Here is a 20,980-nt window from a genome sequence, read left to right as displayed (position 1 = left end):
GTTATGTATTCGAACTTTGAACTGTTCTATACTAAGCAATACATTGATTTACTTGCGTTGTCTGGTTGAAATAAATTCCCGGAAACACCCTTACTTTTCGGACTATTACAGTGGTCTCCCCCCTTAAGGACGGCTCCTGTGCAATGTACACAACGATGCACAACTCATGTCGTATTAGCAAATATATACATAGCTCTCCGTGACGACATCTTCTCCCTACAGTAGGGAGTTCTCCCGATAACGCTTGCACGACGTGTGTATTACTGACACATGTCGCCACAGCGAGCCAATGCTACTACTGTACATACATATTCCTCACGATTATTGTGTGGAGGTGGAGGGTAGGAAGGGGAAACAGTCGCGTGGGGGCCCTCACCGCTAGGCAGCCCTGTATAACTTACATATATAATTCCCTCTTAAACCTGCGTACACAATGAATGTTCTGTCCATCAATTATAAAAACTTAAATATTGTGCTTCCCCAATATGTACTTATATACAGTATATTCAAGATAAATTCACATTATAAAAAAGTCTTCTCTATTCAAGATTAATGTACACATTTTATTACAATAGAAACTTATAGGATGAAACTGGTGTGAGAGTACCGGAGTTTTTCGCATCGAATCAGCTTATTAAAAAGTACCAATCATATGGCAGGCTATACATTGTGCTTCTGCTGTATAACGCGTTTCACGTTCAGGCATCGACATGTGTGTGTGCGTCAGTGTTTTCGATTTTAAGTCATAAAGAGAAATTGCAAGTACAGAGTTACAATACGGTTGATAAACTATTACGTTTGCATACATGTCAAGTATTTTCAAGAACTGTTCGGGGAGAGTCGAATCCTGACCACCACCAATTGACTGGAAATAATTCCAACGGGTTGGCAACAGATGCATTTTGCACTTTATCGTTAGTGTCTCACAGCATGTATTTAACACACAATATTTACTATTCATTCTGTATCATTAACATGTTCCTCCTTTCTTTTACTCCGTTCATCTTTCATTTCCTTCGATTGACATAGGTTAAGTAGCTTAATCACATAGTACATTATTTTTTCTTTAGGCTTGTACACCAGGGCATAACATATGTTGGATAATGGATAAATTAATTAACGATTACTAGGTCTAATAAATGTCGCTATCAAGACGAGCGATATAAATCGTTGCCTTACTTTAACAACCCAAGTTTACGTATTCTATGGCGTCGAAGGTAACATTTATAATGATAATGTTGTTCCTCTTTTATTTCAGATTTTGCAATCGAGTATTGAGGAATGGCCGAGAATGTTACCGCATCGAACGCGGAGGAGAAAGCTGTTTCCTCTGCCATGACGCAGTGTTATGAAAATTATATTATAGTCGACGTCGGCGCCAATCTTACGAATAAGAAGTACAGTAGGGATTTAGATAGCGTAATTCAGAGGGCAAAGGATGCCGGGGTACAGAAGATTATGGTAACAGGTGCGAGTATCCGCTCTAGTAAAGAAGCGCTACGATTAACTAGGATATACCCCGGCACTCTTTATTCCACCGCTGGAGTGCATCCGCACGATGCAAAGTCTTGGGAGAGTCCTGACACTTTACAGGAACTCGAGAGTATAGCCAATAACCCAGAGTGCGTGGCAATAGGAGAATGCGGTCTAGATTACAGTCGCGACTTCTCCGATCCCGAGACACAGCGAGCCGTGTTTCATAAACAAGTAGAACTCGCGTGCCAATTGAATAAACCACTTATAATACACGAAAGAGGCGCTCAAACAGATGTTGTAGAAGTTCTCGACCATTACAAAAATTGCTTGCCGCCGGTTTTAATTCACTCGTTTATCGGTACTGCAGAGGAAGCACAAGTTTATTTAGATCACGGCTTTTATCTAGGGATTACGGGGTACCTCTGTAAAGATAAGTCTGACAGCGGAATCAGGCAACTGTTAGAAAGGGGGCTCGCGCCTTTAGAGAGAATTTTAGTAGAAACAGATGCTCCGTTCATGTATCCTAACACCAGAGCCAGTAAACTGCCCACGCATGTTAAAGATGCTCTCACAGAACGTTCCATGACATTTCTCCATCGTTATTGTACTTTCCAACGTAACGAACCATGTGCCTTGCCAGCAATAGTGGAAATGGTAGCGGCGTTTATGCGGATCACTCCGGAAGAAGTTGCCTTAGCTACTGCTTTCAATGCTTTAAAGTTGTTTGGTCTGAATCAGTGATATCGGTAATCATTATTTTAATCTTTGAGAATGGTGCTAGTTGGTGCTATTTAACATTTTAATCCTTCTGTTATGAATCTATACGTGTCGTTTTTGTTTGAGAACATTATTTGTGTGTTTATACGAGCATACCTCTTACGAGAACAGCGGCATACATTCGTATTGTCCGCTGACGAGTAAATAATTGTAAGAAGAGAACGTGTCGAAATTTCTACGTTATTCATATATTGATAGATACTGCCTTCTATGTATATGTATATGTTACTTTTACGCGCATACAGAAATACTCATTCACATGTTAAACTTAGTACGGTATAAATATCTCATTTATTACTATATGATGAAAATTTTGTAGGAACATGTATAAGATACATAAAGTCCGAGATCATGCAATTTTATTGTTGGAGGTTGTAAATATTTTCATATAAATAAATTGTTACACAGATGTATATCTATATTTTCTTCGATTTTCTTACAGTCTGCTATTACAGGCAGTTTAAGTTAACATATAAATCTAATTGTATGTACAAGATGAAATCTGATTGAACTTATTTTGTATAGCTACCCGGAGGAACATGTTCTTTTTATATTCAGGGATCCTATCCCATAAATATGGATTTATAGGAAGAGTTTTGCATCCTGTGGACAGCTCTATTAAGTTTAGAAGTAATCTCCACGTACTTTGCATCTTTTGCAGATTAATAGAGTACGCTATCTTTGGAAAGACAAAGACTAGCAATCTGTAAAGAAATGTATACGTATGACTTGTACAATATTGTTATTAGGAGAAACGTTATTCCCATGTTCGGCTGAGCAAATATTGAATCTCAATTGAGATTAGTGGCGGATTTAACAGGGCGGCTGATGAGCAATTGCTGCCTGGGCCCCTACCCAGAAGGCCCCCCAGGGCCCCATCTCCAGAAAAAAAAATTATGATTAGTTATACTTATCGAAAAATTATATTTTTTTCTGTACTACTACATTTAGCCCGTTTTTAGTAAACTACCTCTTCATTTTCCCGAAAAAATCGGCCTCTCAGAACTTTTGTCACCTGGGCCATTTTTCTTAAATCCGCCACTGCTTGAGATGTAAAATTTCTTACTTGTGACAATCAGGCGGTATCACCAAGTCCTCGACAAATGTAACATTATTATTGAAATCATTGATAGTCAAAAGGGAACCATCTGGTTTCAACGCAATGGTGTGCTCTGAAATCACGCGTGACAACTTAATTCAATCAGTGTCTATTAAGGGGTCATTCTGGTAATCACGCCGCAAAATTCGGCAACATGCAGGCTTTTTTTCTCAGTGAGTACGATGAATAAAAATGTCAAACTATTTTTTCATTTATTAAGCTACTTTTAATGTATACGGAACAATTTTTTACATACACTTTTAATGGTTTTTTTTCAATGTCATCTGGAGTTCAAAATCGCGCCTTCGAAAAGAAATACCTCCCTGGCGGGAGTGATTTAAGCTCACAGACTCATCTGAAACAAAAAAACTAAGCTGATTCTTATTCATTATGAGTACCGCTATCGCAGGTGCCAGAATTAGCCACGTAAGTAAAAATTTAACAAAATTGCGCGCATTCAAACTTCAGGTCTCGAAATTTTCCATTTTTGCTTGAAGTTTGAATGCGCGCGATTTTGTTAAATTTTGACTTACGTGGCTAATTCTGGCACCTGCGATCGCGGTACTCATAATGATTAAGAATCAGCTTGGATTTTTTGTTTCAGATGAGTCTGTGAGCTTAAATCACTCCCGCCAGGGAGGTATTTCTTTTCAAAGGCGCGATTTTGAACTCCAGATAACATTGAAAAAAAACACAATTAAAAGTGTATTTAAAAAATTGTTCCGTATACATTACAAGTAGCTTAATAAATGAGAAAAAAGTTTGACATTGTTATTCATTGTATTCACTGAGAACAAAAAGCCTGAATGTTGTCAAATTTTGCGGTGTGATTACCAGAATGACCCCTTAATGACGATACTCGTGCAAGTTACTAAATTAACTGCTCACCGACAAAATCCCCGAGCTTTGTTCTCAAGCCAGCTTTCACGTATTGAATACCTCCGACTGCTTCTTCTACATGTTTACCCAAAGGATGTAAGTTATCGTGCTGGGACGTTGTTATAAGCTTCTCCATCATGTCCTGGCTTAATCTAATCCCATTATATTGAGGATAAAGGTACGAGATGGACTGATGTAATTTTAAGATGTGCCACAACGATCCTTTATCTTTCACATTGTTAGACGCGCAGTAGTATAAAGTGAAAACTCTTTCTAATAACTCCGGGCTATAGCAATCTAATGAAAGCATGCGATAAACAATAGTTATTAAATTGTGGATCGAATAATTTGTATCGATGATATAGTTCAGCATCAACACTTTCATGATATTCCAATGATGCGATTTATAATCAGCAATAACGAAGCTTCTTATCAAAGTGTATATGTCGAAAGGTGTGCAGGTTTTTATGACATCCGTGTCTTGGATAAGTTTTTCAGTTACATAGTTCAACATAGGAATACTGCTGTGAAACATCCTATTTAATTTACTCAAGGATTTAATACCCCGCATAAAACCTAAATCGTTATGTATGACAGATCTACACAATGCGTTTACTACGTCTTCGCTGTAAAACTGCATTTTCCTGTAACAGAGAAGGAGGATTAAGTAAAACGATATTAGAACCTTCGATGTAATTAAGACAATTTAATACTCACCCACTTTTGAATTTATAGATAATAAGATACAATATCGAATCTATGTCCCTGAAATCGAAAGATTTGTAATTGTTCACTATCACATCCTTGGTTTTCAACAGAACTGCCAAAGAGGACCTAGTCAGGAACGGTAACATGCACAGCGCGCGCAAAGTAGGCGTAACGTACTGTACATTTATACTTTCCCGATTTGTGTTTAAGATGTCCATAATATAACTTAACGTTTGCGGATCATTTATATCGCAGGCAAACGAAAGAGCTTTGAATAAAGTATACATATTTCTCCTATCAAGCTCGACTAGTACTTGATTACGAAAGACACGAGGCAAAGCTTCTAGCAGGCCCTTGACTAAAGGTGTAGCCTGCCGGTTATGTAACAACCGATATACGATTAATATCTGCCCCACAGACAAGTCGTTCACAGTAATTCTTAAAAGTTGAAGTAGCGTTACGACTAGTACGCTGTTAACAGGGATATCAGAATGTAGTAAAACATGTAAAGCCTGTATGATGTGGCTAATGCCGAAAGATCTCGCATCTTTCTGTATTCGCTCGCACATTTGTATAAACTCTACGGACTTTTTCACGTCGTCGGTATGTAATCCTTTTTTCAAAGATATATTCAAGCTGGTCATAATTTTAATCACTTCCTTTCCGCTTATACCCCTATAATTCGGCTCGATACTTTTGATAGTATTTGTAGGGTCATCGTAGTTGTCTGCCACGACAAACTTTCCTACATTCTCTTTATCGCTCTCCGATTCCTTACACATCGAGTTATCTGCAAAAGCACGCACCGTTAACAAAACCTCTCGAGCGCTCTTAATCGGATATTCAGTACCTTGTAGTGGATCCGCAGAATTCAGCAATGGGCTATGCGTCGCTATACAATTTGACAAAGTCGTCCAGTGGCGCAGCTTTATCGTATTACTCATTAATTTTCTAACAGCTTTTTCCATTGTATCGTTACCGAAATTTACAAAATAGTCTTACAAAATTATATCATTACTATTCGCGGTTCGCATAAACATACTATTACCAACAAATCCTGTTTGAGGTTAGAAATTCATTTGTTGATTCGGTTACATATCAATCACGCTGTTACATCTGCAAAATATTAAGAATCTCGTGTTGAAAATCAACGGGGCGATTTTGCTCGGCGGAGTATTTTAAGTGGAAATGTAATTCGAGCAAAATTCATACACAAGTATTCTCTTTCATCTTACATGCAACACGGAAAGCAGGGTTGCGTCCAATAGCATTCCACGCGGCTTCGCGTGAAGGGAAAGGTGTTTGTATTGGCTTATTGGCTACTCAGAGTCTCTAACGGCCGATTTCTTCACTTCCAGATATCTGCCAGATAACTCAGAGGTATCTGACAGATATCTGGCACATTCCTATTTCTTCACCTCTAGTCTCGAGTTATCTGCCAGTTATCCTCCGGTCAATTTGACTAGAGGTCCGGGCACCGGATAACTGCTGGAACTGTCAGTTAGTGCGTTTTTGCAGTAGTGGAGGAAGTAGGAAATGTGAAACAGAGAACAGAGTTATGCTTGTGGACAAGCGATTTTAGTTTTGTTTGAAAAGGCGCTTCGACGAAAAAATCGTTTAAAAATGGAAGTGATCATGAATATTAACGTGTTCTAACATTTGGAGGAAGAAGAGGCCTACTTTACTACTACTTATCTGAAACTAAATTTCTAACAGTAACATGGGGAAAATAAAAGTAAAATGTCATTATTAATATCCATGGTTCTTTATTTGTAACAGTTTATACTCTTTCGTTTTTAATTCAGCTTCTAAATTTTTAATGGTTAATTTATTTATTCTTTTTTTTATGCCAATTTATGAATAATTTTTTTTGGTTCCGATTCATCGATTACTAATTGCTTCTGCAATTTAATAGTTCCTCCTTTGGCTTTAATAAATTTTCACAATTTTGTCCCATATTAGTGTTTTTTTTTACTGTCGATCCTTCGACACGTAACTTTGCAAAAATGAATGACAGCTTCACAATGAAGTTGTGGCTTTACTTTTTTTGCGGCGTTTCCGCGCCAACCTTTCAGTCAGTTAACCATAGGATCCAAAAGCGTGAAGAAACACGTGCTACTGCCATCTAGCAGATAGCAGATAGCTGGCCGCTAGCTAACCGGGACTTTTGTCCAGAGATGAAGAAATCGGGCGTGAGTAATTTTCGAGGATGTCGACGAGAAGTGGCAAAGTGGCCGAAGCTTTTGGCGCGATGATTGATTGTTAATCGGTAAAACGAGAAGACTGGATTAGACCAAGTTCTCCCACGAGATAGGAAAAGAGGCACGGAAATAGATATTAACGTCACACGAGCGTCAAATGAAATTTCGCCACCCTAGACGTTCGATCTTGTTATCTGTTACAATGTTGACGCACGCTGGCTGATAGAAGGCGTGCATTGTTTGTCTCTTTGTGCTATCATAGCACTGCTATGCCCATTGAATTCGGGAAAAATGACAAAGCAAGTGGGAACGCTGGAAATAAATAAATGCATTCTGTCAAAATTGTGGTACACGTCACTCGTTGTTTATCAGGAGAGCGATAAGAATAAGCTTCTTCCTTGTCAAAGTGACACTGTAGATTTTGTTCAACCCGAGACCTTGATCACCAACTTAATGTGAGTAATTCTGTGCACTACAGAAGCGCTTGCAGTGTTAAATATATTACCAACATACTCGTAGAGTAATAGAATTTTAAATACACTCGCTATTCATCGCAAATGTTTCAGTCACTCTCAAAATGAAAATCAGCATCAATGGATTACCCAAACATTGCTGCAGAAGTTCATCGATAATCTGGCGTCGGACGTTAAAGATATTAAGAAGCAGCATAGTTATGTACAAATGGTACATGCTCTGCAATTGTGCAGGAGTTTAACAGGTCCCTTGCAACAGGTACTCGATCAACCGAGTAAAATGTATTCAGGGCCGTACCTGGCAGCGGTGCAGAAGGTGTCCCCGCACCTTGGCGGCCAAACTTCATGGCAGCCACAGGCCGTTTATTATATATATAGTTTTGACTAATAAGAATAATAATCAAAACTTTTAGATATACTTCCAAATGGTCCCAGTGGCCGAACGACACGAGGTTTGAGGAGAAAGGTAGGGAGGGGGTGTGGACCCTAAATCTAAAATTGTAGCTTCGGGTATTTATTAGTTTCTGAGATATTAATAAAAAATCATTATTAATTTTTTTTTTACAAATTATTTTTTTGAACTGCATACACGTTAGCCCTAACGGGGATCCATCTTGACCCCCAATTTGTTCTATGGACAGCTGGACGTGGTCTTCTTACCACTGCAATACTAATATCCAGAACAAATTGGAAAGTGGAATGCATTGTGTCGGAATAAGTAAACAGAAATGCTAAAAGATTTTTATTAATATCTCGGAAATTAATAAATTCCCGAAGCAACAATTTTAGATTTAGGGTCCACCCCTCCCCTCAAACCATATGCCGATCGGCCACTGGGGCCATTCGGAAGTACAGCCAAACTTTTTTGCATGATAACTGTTTAAATTATGTATATATATATAGATATAAAAGTAAAGACTGCATATCAAATTCTTAATTAAAAAATATTAAATTAATTAGGACGGCAATATTGTTTTTGCACCTGAGCGGCCAAAACCCAGGAACGGCCCTGTATGTATTCACCGCTCGTGCTTTTGATGCAGACACGCTTTACTATGTATCTTTTCTAGGGTTTATTGAAGATGTGCGAAAATGGTTGCGAACAAATGAATTCAGAAATGTTTGATAAGATACGAGATGAATGTTTTATATTCCTGAAGCAAAATGTTTATAGTAACCCGACTGTTGTATGTTGGATCATTAACGAATTATTTCCAGTCAGTTTTAACTCATCCACCGCTCTTATCGACGCTTTACAGGATATATATGTTTCTCTTGCCAAAGAATCGATAGAATCTCAACTGTCTAAGCGTCGATCGATGAGCGACGCTTCTCCTGGATGCACGTTATGCATTATGTCGAAAATGTATATAAGCGAGTCCAATATACTAGAGTTATCGAGATGGTCTTTTCCTGTGCTGTTAAAAGCATGTAATACTCAAGATATCGACCTTGTATTGTATTCAAGGATGGATAGAAAACTTTTCGATGCATGGTGTGCCTTTCTTGACGAATTTTATGCACGTTCTAAAGTTGCTGACGAGTTGAACGTTGGAATAAGAATTCAAGAGACATTGCTCGATCGTATTTCTACCTCCGCTCCGCTTATAAATAAAAATAATCTCATAGGGAGAGTGACTAATATGAAGCTTCATTGGGTCGTAGATATTTTGGTAAGCGATAACGTAAAACCGATCGGAAATACATTATAATTAAAAGCTAAAAATGTTATTGCCTTTAATCTAATATTACGATACCTTTCTTCCAGGACATTTGTTACATTTTAGTCTTAAACGAGAAGTACGATGACGTTTCATTATTATTGTCCTGTAAATTATTAAAGACATTTTGGCCAGCTTTATTGTTAAAAGTTTTAAACGACTGCCCCAAAGAAGACATTCTTCCTAGTAAAATCGAAGAAACTGACAACTTCATATGCAATTCGATTAAGTTTTTAATATCTAAATGTAACTTTGAATGTGACTCTACTTTACAAGGACTTAACATTCGGTTAAAGAAACATGTTAAGGTCGTGGAATATATCTTGCACTGGATGAAAGAAAGTTTCGAGGCGAAAGATTCCAATCAACTTGAAGGAACGATAAAATCGATCGATCCGTTTCATCAGAAAATATCTGTAAAACATATGTTCAACCTACTGCAACATTTCAACTGCCTTTCGGTGCTGAAAATGATAACGAATCTGCACGAACAGGAATACAAAAACATAACAGATTTATTAAAAGATCTCGGTGAATCCGAGAATATTTTTTATGCATACTGTAGCGTGCTGAGCGCTGTGAAAGCTATTTTATTATCCGATACTTATAACGCGAAGCAACCCATTATTGCGAGTCACTTCTCCGATATGAAACATTACGTACAAGCGTTATATCCGCTCAGCCTGCGTGTGCAGGTAATAGAGAATATATTCTCATTACTTTTCTTGCGACACGAGGACTTTGATCATACTCAGAAGAGTTATAATAAAAGCAACACCAGTCCTTCGGACGAGCAATCGAAACTTGAAAACAAATGGATGGAACAGCGTTTAATGGGCTTTATGTGTAACAAATTTGTCGTAAGAGACATATTATTTCATTTAAAAGAGATTATGCTAGCTACAGAAATTGAGTGCACGAAAGTAAGGAATGAAACTACACGCGCGGAAGAAATAGAGAAAATTCAAACACATATTTCTTCTATTAACGCAGCAATAACGGATGCCAAATGGAGATTAGAACTCTATACAAGTTTGCAGTTCACCGAAGACACTAATACATCTAAGGAAGCAAATAAATGTATTGCGAGTAGAGCGAAAGCTCGCCTAGATGGAAAGTTAACTTCCAGTCGCTTCAAAGACAATATACTTTTTTACCAAGAAGGCAGTACATCGGACGAGACGAAGATTATATCCGACAGTAGCTCCGAATCAGAATTGATAAATAATAATACCAAGTGGCGGAAACGTCCTAAGAATCTAGCACTGCTAACGGATTCTACGGCAACCAAAGATATCACGCACAAACCATTATTCGTGAACTTTATGTTGGCATCTAAAGAAACGCTAATTATACAGTGTTTGTGGAGAAACGATTATGCGAAAGCGCAGGGCATTATAGAGGTAACTATACTAATATTGAAAACATGTTTATAGATTCCTTATCGCAGCTTCAAAGTTTTCATACTCGTCGAGTTCGAATTCAGTAGGTTCGTAAGTTATAATCTGCTGCGCCTCCTTTTTCTTTTTAACTGGTATACACAGCGTACCAGGAGGATTATCCGCGTAATACTGTTTTGCAAATAGAATTCTTCTACGGGGGAAGCAGAACTTAAAACGAAAACAGCAACAGCTCCAACCTAAGGAATCGTACATTGACATTACGCGTCACTCGTTGCTTCGCTTTGATCAAATTATTTAATCGAGAAACTTGCCATACTGGCACCAACAAGGAACTGCGAGGCACACGTAAATCAGGGACCAAACCTTAACAATCAACCAAGTCTTCTGTAGCGTCTTCTTTACAATAGGATTTTCTTTCTCACGTTCGTAATTGTCAATCAGGCAGCCTATTGCTTTAACGCCAAATCTTTTCGATTCTTCTGTGCAATTTTTGAAATCGAGCAAGGCCTTTAGCGCCTCTTTGGGCTGCTCCTCTGGCTTTTCTTCGGCAGTCGCATTTAATGTTTTATTAATGCTTATTATATCCTGCTCGATTTGCTGTTCGTATTCTTTCCTGAACTTAGCGTAATCATAAATCTCTTCGCCAGGTTCTGTATCATCAACTTCTACAGTAAAATGTTTCTTGGTGACGGATGTAGGCTCTTTAAACTCAAACCCACGTTTTGTACGATACGCTTCCTTGCGAAAGCATAGATTTTCAATTTTTCATTATCTAAAAATAAGTATTGATTAGAGCTAGAATTTTAGAAGACATAAAGATTATCGCTTAATCATTGAACACTTTATCCAAATCTTCTCTAAATCCAGCAATAAAGGGTTCGTCGATGTGGTCCATGCTAGGCTTTTCCCATACGATCGGTGCCAAGTGAGCCAGCACATTTATTAGTTGCATCTTATTCAGACGTTCCCGCTCGTTGTAACTTGCTACAAAAGAATGGAGCGGGCTGTATCTACTCTCGTCTTCCGCGTAAAGTTTCATGTTCGCAAGGTCCGCAGGTTGAATCATTTCGTTTTCGCTTTCTTCGTCGTAGTCTTTGTTATCGGACGTAATCCCAAATACTTTCTTATCCTGTAAATTAATCTACGCAAAGCACAAGATGCATTACTCGAGCCAAAAGTAATAGCAGCGAAGATGATATTATTCATTCGCACTCAACTTTGTACAACGGTGACGAGATAACAGAAACATTGAGTAGCATTAATATAATTATCATTGCTCGGAATGCCATGTTTAAACGTTATTCGCTTAAGCGTTGGTCTTTACTTCGCAGGCATCTGACATGAGAAGTACGCAATTAAATGGAGAAATGCAATTCTCGAAGGCGTTGCACGTGTTTAAGGAGAACGTGTGTCGACAAGCGAATACATTGAAAGATAAGAGTGAAACGACAGAGAACTTACAGTCTTCTACGTTGGAGGTATGCTCTATAGATTATGTACTTCCATTCGTATGAAAGATATTCAACTTAAATGTTATTTTATTCCTGCAGAACATAAGACTAGTCGCTCAGAAAGGCGTACAGTCTTCTAGGCAGACTAGCCAACTCGAAACATTCCTGGCATCGCAAGAAGCTAATTTGCGTATGCTGAGCATGAACAATCTCAACAGCAACGAGATATTAACAATATGCGTACTAGATTTAGCCTTAACTACGAGTCAGATCCACTCCGTCTCGAAGAACCTGTGCGAAGTTGCAATGAAATATTTAAAGCTGTGCAAAACATTTGACAATACCGAATACGCAAATTTCTTTGCCAAGATCTATCAATTGTTATATGAAAGGAAAGACGAGTTCTCTGTAGAGAATATACTCTGTGATGCAAAAGTATCGTTGTCTGTAAAAGCGTGCAGAGAGAAGGACGACCTTTGGGCTAATATCACAACGACACATCACGAATTCAAAGAATCGCAGGCAAACAAAAACACGATCAACAAAATATTGAAGGATGGTAGCTACTTGCCGGGTTTAAAGATACTTGGCAAAATGGCTGCGATCTCTAGTGGAACCGAGAAGTACATGCAAAACATATACTCTCACTTGCAACTTCTACACACCATTATCCCAGCCGAGCATCCGATACTCACGGTGTCCGATTTATTAAGAATCTCATTGCAATACTACTTCGGCCACCAGATATTCGAGCTGGACATTGAGCCGAGCAAACTCGAAGCGATCGCCCACAATTTACAAGTGAATTTAGTGTACAGCATCCTCGCGAACGCTTGTCCCAGCCTATTTTACGAGAAAACTATAAACTATCCTGCTTACAATAAAGACATCGGATGTGTTATCTTAAACAAAGCCTCGAGTAAATCGGTACGTACCAACTTCTTACAAATCGTGCCACTGTAATCTGGAACGATAATGGAGGAAGCATTACTGTTACAGGATCTAAGCCATAAAATACAAGGGCCGAATCAGTGCGTTTCGGAGATACTGGCCGAACTTCTGCAGAGTTTGGAGAATTTAAATTTAGGCCAGCTTCGCTTAAGCCACGACACTTGTGAAGCTACGTCCAAGTACCCTGGCATTCAAGACACATTGAGTAAAACGTCTCGCCTCGCGAGCCTAGATTTGAGCGAACTGTCGATGGGGGATGAAACGTTGGCTTTTCTTTTAAACACTTGGAACCTTATGTTTCTACACGCCAGCTTGGCTGTCTGGGCACACCATCCCCCTTTCAATAATTTGCAGCACGCGATCTCGTCGATGTCGATCGGTTATTTAATCGGTGATTTAGGCTTAGTAACACTTGCTGCGCTTAAGTCGAAATTGCTAAATAATATTATGTCCAGTGATGAGCTTTTTATACAACTTGAAGAGCTTAACGAGCCGGTATGGCAGGATTTGGATATCACGCATGATCCAAGAGTGATCTTCATGATGGCTAACGAGTTTTATGGGACGCCTTGTATCAGAGTAAGTCATCAATCTCTGTTTTATTATATTTTGTAAACGATGTATTAACAGCTTCGCTTTCGCAGGTGTGCAATGCAGAATCGTTGAGCGAAGATCTGAATAACGCTTTCCACGAATATTGCGACTTCTATTCGTCAAGGTTGGAGAAGTCGGCGCAGAACACAGAACAGCAGAGGACAATCTTGCTGCCTGATATTGCGAAACGATATCAGGATTTTGTCTCCGAGAGTTGTAAAAGTGATTTGCACGACGCCAGTAACAGCGGCAGTCTGCTGTCAGTGGAAGACTACTTTAAGCTCTCTAATAGTAGCATAGTTATACAGTACATGGCACCTACCTATTCATACGACATAATATTAAAATATTCAAGCTATTCCAATACAAATCACAAACAGGTCAGTCAGCGTAAGGGTGTATCGAAAACTCATGCCATAAGATCGAGTTTATTGCAGTACTTGGAAGGTCACTGTTGGGTGGTCTCTTACCTTCTGCAACGGATACACAACGAGAATCCGACTATTTTAGAAAACAATTGCGACAACTTGAATCGCACTGCTTCCCTCGAAAATCTTCTATGCTCGCCGTGGGTGAAAGAAATGAAACTGTTGTTCGAGAACAATCAAACTCTCGCAGCTATTTTTGAAACGATACCTGCGCAAAAGTTATGGACTTATTTTGAATCTGCGTTAGAAGAGAATCAGTGGCACGCTTGTGTGAGACTTATGAACGCATTGCCGGATGATCTGGTCAGAAGTACAGAATTACAATGCTTTAAAGACAAAGTCCTGAGCTGCATAGTATCCAAAAGCGATGCCGTGCAGGATTCGGAAATATTGCGATACGTGTATCAAATGAAAGATATATATGCGCTAAGCCAAACAGTATTATACAATATCGACAAGTGGCACGTAAATATCTGCGAGAATGCTTTACTTCAAGCTGTGCATCATACGGATAGCTACAAATTACCCGCGCACTGTAAATTCCAACTGATCGAGATCCTACACAGAATACTGATCTTTCATAAAATGCTCCCGTATTGTGTCACTAAAGCTAATGGCAGTTGGTACGACGTTGCTTACTGCACAGAAAAGATTGACCCCTTTAAAATTGTCAAGTCGTTGATAAATGCAGAGCAATTTGAAATATGTTTGGAATGGCTGGAGAGTCAAGCGTTCTCCTTGGAAATACACTTCTCTGTGATGCAAGACTTCTTGATGGGTCTATTGAAAAGTGAATCTCAAAACTTCAAACAGATGTTGAAGGTATTTCGAGGAGCATCGAAGCACGAACGTCAGAGTTGGGGATTATTCGAATAAATTTCTATTCGAATAATCTTCGAATAAAACGAAGCTATTCGAGAATAACGAAGAAATTTTAAAAATAAATTTTCATTTTATTTTTATTCTATACAAATTTATTCGAATAAAAAATGATTCGTTATTCTCGAATAACTTCGTTTTATTCGCAATTCTTATTCGAGTTTATTCTTTTCCAGTTTCTTCAAGCGTTGCCTCTGAGCCAATCGGTGAAATTATGCAAAACCGTGTTAAAGAAGCTAGAATCTATAGACTCGCTGCAATTTATTTGCAATTATTTATTGGACCACTGTAAAGCGACAGAAACGATAAAGTATAGGAGGACCCTAATAGGAATCGACGTTTTACGTATGCTGGAGATTAAAGAGAGGCCGTTGTACATCCATCTGATAAAAGAACCGTTATTGATGCTGGAACAATTATTAATGAATTGCAAATTCGGAAGTATCCAGGAAATATTGAGTAGAATCGAAGATAAATTGGAGCAAGTGGATATTTCAAGAAGCAGCTTCGACAACATCATAAGATTCTATGCTCAGAAATCGTTAGATTGTCGCGTGTCTTTGCAGTGTGATAACATCGAAAACAGATCAAGGAACGTCCAACATTCCGCTTTAGAAGCAGAGAATACCGAGTTCGTCATGCCCATTCTAGTTCCCACTAAGGACGAATGGGTGCCTAACGATAAGGTACACCTGAACAACCCTACATACCGTAGTACGCGTAGTATTCAACTTTTCTAACTCTGTTACTTCACAGGCCAGTGAATGCAGCTGTTGCAAGACCGTCATATTCTCAATGTTCAACAGGCGACACCACTGTCGTAGATGTGGCCGTATTATCTGTGCAACCTGTTCCCAGCATCGCATGCAAGTGCCTGGTTATCCGCCTTCCGTGCTCGTGCGCGTATGCGATGATTGCAAGCGACAGACAGTACTACAAATGCGAGCATTTCAAGGAGCACCATCTACGCCAAGTAGCGAAATATTTGATTACTGGAGATTAACAAGAGACCAAAAGCACAACGAGACCATCAGAGAAGAGTTTTCATTCGAGTACGCTCCAAACATTTCTTTGTGCCTGGCCATTCTCAACTTACACTCCGATCACAAAACGTACACCAGGTAATCATTTATATCTGTAGATCATTTTAACCGCGGCACGAGATTCTTCTGCAAAGGTACAAAGCGTCAAATGTATTCTTGCAGTTTCTTATTGGACCGCTGCGACGAGATGAAACGACTGTTAGAACCTGTCAGCGGTGGGAAAGTGAATCCCGAAGTAGATCACACTGTGATTATTAAAATGATACGTTCCCTGTTGGTGGCTGCGAAGGTCAAGTGTGCCAAACTTGGCCTTAATACCGGATTGATGCACTGCGATCGCTTTCTGTCCCAAGTAGATCTTATCACCACTCTCGTGCAGTCCGATTGCTTACAGTTCATACCTTCTGACAAGTTACACGGGCGTACATTCAGAAAGCTGAGAGATCTTCTGATTGAGAAAGAACAGTGGACCCTCGCTCTGGACGTGAGTACCAAAGCAGGCTTGGATACGCAAGGTGTCTGGGCGACTTGGGGTAAAGCGTGCTTGAAAATGGGGTACTTTGATCAGGCACGAGACAAATTCTTCCATTGCCTTGATAAAATTAACAACGAAGATTTCGACGACTGGGTCATTCTGTCCTATCCGAAGGAATCGACAAGTCGAAACAGCGGGGAACCTCGGAAGCCAGTTACCGAAATGAATACAATTGACGAGGATAAAGCAATTAAAGTGGACGACTCGAGCACGAGAAGGGCTGAATTTGCGAGAAATCGTCCACTGAAAGATCCACCGTTGCTCACAGAAATCTTGCAAATATTGAATAACTTGAGCACGTACAAATCTGTACATCCGCATTGCTATCAGTACAAATCTAGTGCCTCGCAGGAAACATTAAATAACTTTGGTAGCCTGAAAGTAACAAGTCAAGGGCAATTTAATGTTAAAAATCCATCCACAGCCACGCAGAACGTTTACTACCACGAAAGTCTTTATTATCTACTAACTTATGGAAGTTACAATTCGATCTTGGAATTCTTTCTGAAACACGAGAAATACAACGAGTGCCTTGCCTTCACTTTAGAAAACGATTTAGAATCCGATCTGTTTTTCAACGCAGTTTATACGTATTGTTTAAAGGACGGAAGCACTGAGAAGCTTCACGAAGCTATGCGAAGCAAAGATTCGAGTTTACTCGTTTGGAAGAAGTACTTGATATACGTGTGCCACAGTTTGGAAAGGAAGCAGTACTTGAATATTCTGTATCAGCTGCAACTTTTCATGAAAGACTCTGTGCGAGCTGCGATGACGTGCATTCGCTTTTATATCAACGACGTAAGCGACTACACGGATCTGTGTGCCAGAGGGAGTTTCTTGCTCGATGCGCAGAGACACTTGGAGTCTGAGTTACAGATCGAAACGTTGAATCGAAAGAGGAAAAAGAGCACAAGCTCCATGCACAGCAATCAAGGGATCTTAACGATGGAGATGGAGCCCTCGGAAATAGACAAACATATAAACACGATATGTAGACAAATGGAGATTGCGAAATTTCTGGCGAACTGTGAGAAAGAGGGGAGGACTCCCACCCAGTTTCTAAACTTGCTTCCAGGAAAGGACTGTGATAGTTTTCATACCCTCGAACTACCAACCCTTTTCGGTAATCAACAGCAGAAGATAGATCTAGCTGTTCTAGCTATCCTCTGCGGGCGCAATATTGAGGAAGGATTTGGAATAGCGTTTAGAATAATGCAAGGTCCTACAATAATCTAATCGTAATACGAATACCAGAGTTGGGCACTATTCGATTGATCTCGAATAAGAATTGCGAATAAAATGAAGTTCTTCGAGAATAACGAATAATTTTGTTTTTTAATTTTTTTATTCGAATAGTGAATATTTTTTAAAAAATTTTTTTATTCGTATAATGAATAATTTTAGAGAATTTATTCGAATAAATATTTATTCGTTATTCTCGAATAACTTCATTTTCTTCGAAATGTTTATTGGAAGACTATTCGAATATTTATTCAAATAATGCCGAACTCTGACGGATACCTCGAGCAGGAAAGGAATGCAATATTCATTTACGTAAAACACACATCTCTTTTCAGATTATAATCTCCCACAGCAGAAAGTGTACTCTGTCACTGGTCATATCCTGACGCTTAAGAATAACATTCCCGCGATAGAGCAATTAATTAAATGTTGCCACACTTCTGGAATTCCAAATTCACACATCATATCCGATTATGTTCTAACGCATTGCGTGAAGCTGCTATTGAATCGTTTGAACAGCGAGCCTGAGTCAGTTCTGAAGAATGATATTCACAGTCTCATCAGATTGATAACTGACGTAGAGCTCAAAGTAAGATTATGTTACGCGTATCAATTCCGTAATTCCTCTGATATATCCTCTAAATCTTTCAATTTGCAGATAAACGCGTACATCGAGTGCAAGCAACTGAAAGCCGCGTACCTATTAGCTGTTAAACATTCGCGGGGGCAGGACATAAGAAAGATCTTGAAAGAATCTGATAGACTGGGTCAAAATGCTATTAAAGCGATATGTATAAAGTGGCTTCAGCAAGAACCAAAGCTGTAGTTTTAGGTTGTATCGTACCAATAAGTAAGATGCCTTATAAGTTCCTCTAATTCTATTCCTTACGAGATTACGATCTTAAGAGTTTTATAAGAATGTTTTTAAAGCGACTGTTTGTAAATATCGAGTAAGGTTTAATTTTTTATCGCATTCCATACATGTTTGTACAGTGAAATGTCTAAAGATTTTTATTCTTCATGTTTTTGTTCTCCATTCTTTTTTATATCGTATATCAAGAAGGACATATATATTTTAACTTCAAACCATCGGGCAGTACCTAATTAAGTAATGCATCGTAATTTAATTAAGTAAGCTTAGTGTTGTTATAAGAAGAAAGTGCAATAATAGTGACGTTTAAAAAAATTTATTTATATGAAATATATGTATGATAATAAATAACATCGAAACAATGAATAAAAAACGTTTTCATAAGCAAAATAATACATCTCTTTTTCCCGAATTGGAATTATTCTGCTTACATCCAAACATAGCTACAAATCTTTCCTTTTTCCTCGCGCGTACGCAAAGGAGGAATAGCTGCTGAAAACTGCGTACAAGAAACGATACTGGAATGTATAGTTACACCTCGCCAACTCTATGTTATCAAAATTATTGCAAAACTTTTAAAATTCCATATTATGTCCATAATATAAATACAAATACCAAAAGCTACCATTACATCAATCGTCTGCTTTTCCATTTAAAATTTCATATCGTAGTTCTGAATTTGCGATTAAATCAAAGAAGCTTGAATCTTCTGCGACACCGCAGAATGTTACGGCTGAAATGTTTACGAACTCTTTTCTTCACTCACTAAAGCGGACAGCTTCTCTTCGTACTTCTCTGCGAACGCATGGTCGGTGTATTTAATCGACGCGAGTACAGACTCCTTCTCCTGCTGCGACCAGTTATTACTCCACTCTCGGAACAGCTTCACACGACATTGGAATAGGCTCGGCGGCCTCTCGGAGCCCTCCGTGTATCCCAGGTTCTCCATTCTGGACACCAATCCGTTAACGAGGCCCGCGGGACCGCATTGTTCCAGCAGCACGTCCAGAAAGTCGTTTCTTTGCATCTCCGACCATTCTTGAAACCATTCCACTATGTAGCGCACCTGCGCCTCGTTCGATAATATGGTAGACATGGTTTAACTTTAAAAACAAAAGCGACACTGTTAATTAATCGCAGCACATGAAAGTGGATGACTTGAGAAGGCATCTTGCTTGTTTGAATTTATAAATGAATCTCTCGCAGGAAAACAGGATGAGATAGAGAGAAGCGGAAGAAAGAGAATTAACTAACAACAAAATACCGTTTAAATATTACAGATGTACAGCGATATAACAGCAGTGAATAATTCGATAATTATGACATGTCAAAGGGCATAGTACAGAAACTCTAATTTTTTAATTATCATCGCGGCGCGTTAAATTTCTGCTATAAAAAGAACTCGTGTTTACCGGTCGCGTTTCCTCTTATCGGTGATACAGCGTTCGCTCGATTATTTTCGATTTATCGCTTTTGACCATCACAAAACCTTCTGACCAGTTGCTTGTCAAACGGGGATGAAATGACAAATATATCACATCGCACGGTAATGATATGCGGGAACGTAATGTTTGAAATATCATACGAAACTTCTGTGCAGCGAATAATGTAAGCAATTACGCCGCGCTTATTAATCGATCAGTTTGCATTTCTTAGGGTTAACTTCGATCTCCTCTTCAAAATCCGAATCGCTGTCCGACGTTAGCCGATCTAAAATTGATAAAAATTCATTAGTTTCTGCGGGTGCTCGGGCGAAATTAATCTCTCGTCTCCCGAGCATCCCCTTTCCCTTTTCCGCGCTTCTATTTACTTTCAACGCTAGCAGAACCATCCCGTTTCTCCACGAGGCTAGTTAAAAAATCGTTAATTTTCAGCTGCGTGTCCTTCAAACACGAAATTAAGCCGCTCAAATTGTTCGCGTTGGACTCGACGGTATTATTGTTCTCGAAGATGCACGCGTCATTTTCACCGATCTTCACGTGCACGTTTGTACCGCTCATTGTGGTGTCGCGTTTTCGAGAATTCTTTTTATTCGGTCGACGAAGGATTTTCTTTCCTCAGCATCGAGCTTTATTTCGGTAAAAGTTATCGGCGAGAGCGCGGGGCCTGCGGCTGTTATTCTTCTCGATGCTTCTTACGGATCTAACTGACTTTCAAAACGGAGAAGACTCGTATCATAGCAAATTTGCATTTGCGGTACGTAACAATGAACATTTCAAAATTGCTGATAAGAGCGCAGAATGCGTTAC

General features: G+C 39.1%; 6 protein-coding genes across 7 annotated transcripts; 2 read left to right on the top strand and 4 right to left on the bottom strand.

Annotated features, from left to right (window-relative positions):
* Positions 1 to 560: 560 nt before the first annotated feature.
* Positions 561 to 2,666, top strand: LOC143367855 (3'-5' ssDNA/RNA exonuclease TatD). Of its 2 annotated transcripts, none has more exons than XM_076810093.1 (2): positions 561 to 884; positions 1,259 to 2,666. In XM_076810093.1, exon 2 carries the CDS (start codon positions 1,282 to 1,284, stop codon positions 2,215 to 2,217), a length of 936 nt encoding a protein of 311 aa, XP_076666208.1. In that variant the 5' UTR covers positions 561 to 884; positions 1,259 to 1,281; the 3' UTR covers positions 2,218 to 2,666. The 2 variants fall into 2 exon arrangements, with proteins under 2 accessions (XP_076666208.1, XP_076666207.1); XM_076810092.1 differs by having other exon boundaries at positions 575 to 914.
* Positions 2,597 to 6,189, bottom strand: LOC143367830 (uncharacterized). The gene is made up of 5 exons (XM_076810040.1): positions 5,790 to 6,189; positions 4,949 to 5,729; positions 4,241 to 4,875; positions 3,320 to 3,425; positions 2,597 to 2,957 (listed from the first exon to the last, which is right to left on the bottom strand). The coding sequence occupies exons 1-5, from the start codon at positions 5,905 to 5,907 to the stop codon at positions 2,732 to 2,734; spliced, it is 1,866 nt and encodes a 621-aa protein (XP_076666155.1). The 5' UTR covers positions 5,908 to 6,189; the 3' UTR covers positions 2,597 to 2,731.
* Positions 6,190 to 7,143: 954 nt separating this feature from the next.
* Sptz (zinc finger FYVE-type containing 26 spastizin) lies at positions 7,144 to 19,104 on the top strand. Its single transcript, XM_076809988.1, has 13 exons — positions 7,144 to 7,595; positions 7,707 to 7,872; positions 8,684 to 9,286; positions 9,382 to 10,737; positions 12,069 to 12,215; positions 12,288 to 13,115; positions 13,188 to 13,718; positions 13,784 to 14,983; positions 15,217 to 15,726; positions 15,797 to 16,161; positions 16,246 to 17,837; positions 18,196 to 18,449; positions 18,519 to 19,104. Exons 1-13 carry the CDS (start codon positions 7,432 to 7,434, stop codon positions 18,684 to 18,686), a joined length of 7,884 nt encoding a protein of 2,627 aa, XP_076666103.1. The 5' UTR covers positions 7,144 to 7,431; the 3' UTR covers positions 18,687 to 19,104.
* Positions 10,752 to 11,488, bottom strand: LOC143367954 (uncharacterized). Its single transcript, XM_076810230.1, has 3 exons — positions 11,471 to 11,488; positions 11,049 to 11,418; positions 10,752 to 10,973 (listed from the first exon to the last, which is right to left on the bottom strand). Exons 1-3 carry the CDS (start codon positions 11,486 to 11,488, stop codon positions 10,765 to 10,767), a joined length of 597 nt encoding a protein of 198 aa, XP_076666345.1. The 3' UTR covers positions 10,752 to 10,764.
* LOC143367870 (uncharacterized) lies at positions 11,480 to 12,073 on the bottom strand. Its single transcript, XM_076810115.1, has 3 exons — positions 11,955 to 12,073; positions 11,579 to 11,878; positions 11,480 to 11,509 (listed from the first exon to the last, which is right to left on the bottom strand). Exons 1-3 carry the CDS (start codon positions 12,024 to 12,026, stop codon positions 11,495 to 11,497), a joined length of 387 nt encoding a protein of 128 aa, XP_076666230.1. The 5' UTR covers positions 12,027 to 12,073; the 3' UTR covers positions 11,480 to 11,494.
* Positions 19,032 to 20,978, bottom strand: LOC143367873 (uncharacterized protein C14orf119). Its single transcript, XM_076810117.1, has 3 exons — positions 20,542 to 20,978; positions 20,144 to 20,441; positions 19,032 to 19,834 (listed from the first exon to the last, which is right to left on the bottom strand). The coding sequence occupies exon 3, from the start codon at positions 19,825 to 19,827 to the stop codon at positions 19,474 to 19,476; it is 354 nt and encodes a 117-aa protein (XP_076666232.1). The 5' UTR covers positions 19,828 to 19,834; positions 20,144 to 20,441; positions 20,542 to 20,978; the 3' UTR covers positions 19,032 to 19,473.
* Positions 20,979 to 20,980: the final 2 nt, after the last annotated feature.

This window comes from Andrena cerasifolii, chromosome 4 (genome assembly GCF_050908995.1).
Source record: "Andrena cerasifolii isolate SP2316 chromosome 4, iyAndCera1_principal, whole genome shotgun sequence".
In the NCBI taxonomy this organism is placed as follows: domain Eukaryota; kingdom Metazoa; phylum Arthropoda; class Insecta; order Hymenoptera; family Andrenidae; genus Andrena; species Andrena cerasifolii.
The sequence above is the reverse complement of the archived record's forward strand: the minus strand, read 5'-3'. Positions and strand labels throughout refer to the sequence as shown.

What these genes read in the sequence shown, in the direction of transcription:
- Sptz (XM_076809988.1), top strand. Translation starts at nt 7,432, where the DNA reads ATGACAAAGCAAGTGGGAACGCTGGAAATAAATAAATGCATTCTGTCA. An exon ending in ACCTTGATCACCAACTTAAT is followed by an intron (nt 7,596 to 7,706) that starts GTGAGTAATTCT and finishes CAAATGTTTCAG; the next exon opens with TCACTCTCAAAATGAAAATC. An exon ending in TAACTGACGTAGAGCTCAAA is followed by an intron (nt 18,450 to 18,518) that starts GTAAGATTATGT and finishes TTCAATTTGCAG; the next exon opens with ATAAACGCGTACATCGAGTG.
- LOC143367830 (XM_076810040.1), bottom strand. Translation starts at nt 5,907, where the DNA reads ATGGAAAAAGCTGTTAGAAAATTAATGAGTAATACGATAAAGCTGCGC. An exon ending in TTCTGCGGATCCACTACAAG is followed by an intron (nt 5,730 to 5,789) that starts GTACTGAATATC and finishes GTGCTTTTGCAG; the next exon opens with ATAACTCGATGTGTAAGGAA. An exon ending in ATACCGCCTGATTGTCACAA is followed by an intron (nt 2,958 to 3,319) that starts GTAAGAAATTTT and finishes ATTTCTTTACAG; the next exon opens with ATTGCTAGTCTTTGTCTTTC.
- LOC143367855 (XM_076810093.1), top strand. Translation starts at nt 1,282, where the DNA reads ATGGCCGAGAATGTTACCGCATCGAACGCGGAGGAGAAAGCTGTTTCC.
- LOC143367873 (XM_076810117.1), bottom strand. Translation starts at nt 19,827, where the DNA reads ATGTCTACCATATTATCGAACGAGGCGCAGGTGCGCTACATAGTGGAA.
- LOC143367870 (XM_076810115.1), bottom strand. Translation starts at nt 12,026, where the DNA reads ATGGCATTCCGAGCAATGATAATTATATTAATGCTACTCAATGTTTCT. An exon ending in TCTCGTCACCGTTGTACAAA is followed by an intron (nt 11,879 to 11,954) that starts GTTGAGTGCGAA and finishes TGCTTTGCGTAG; the next exon opens with ATTAATTTACAGGATAAGAA.
- LOC143367954 (XM_076810230.1), bottom strand. An exon ending in TCCTTGTTGGTGCCAGTATG is followed by an intron (nt 10,974 to 11,048) that starts GCAAGTTTCTCG and finishes ACGATTCCTTAG; the next exon opens with GTTGGAGCTGTTGCTGTTTT.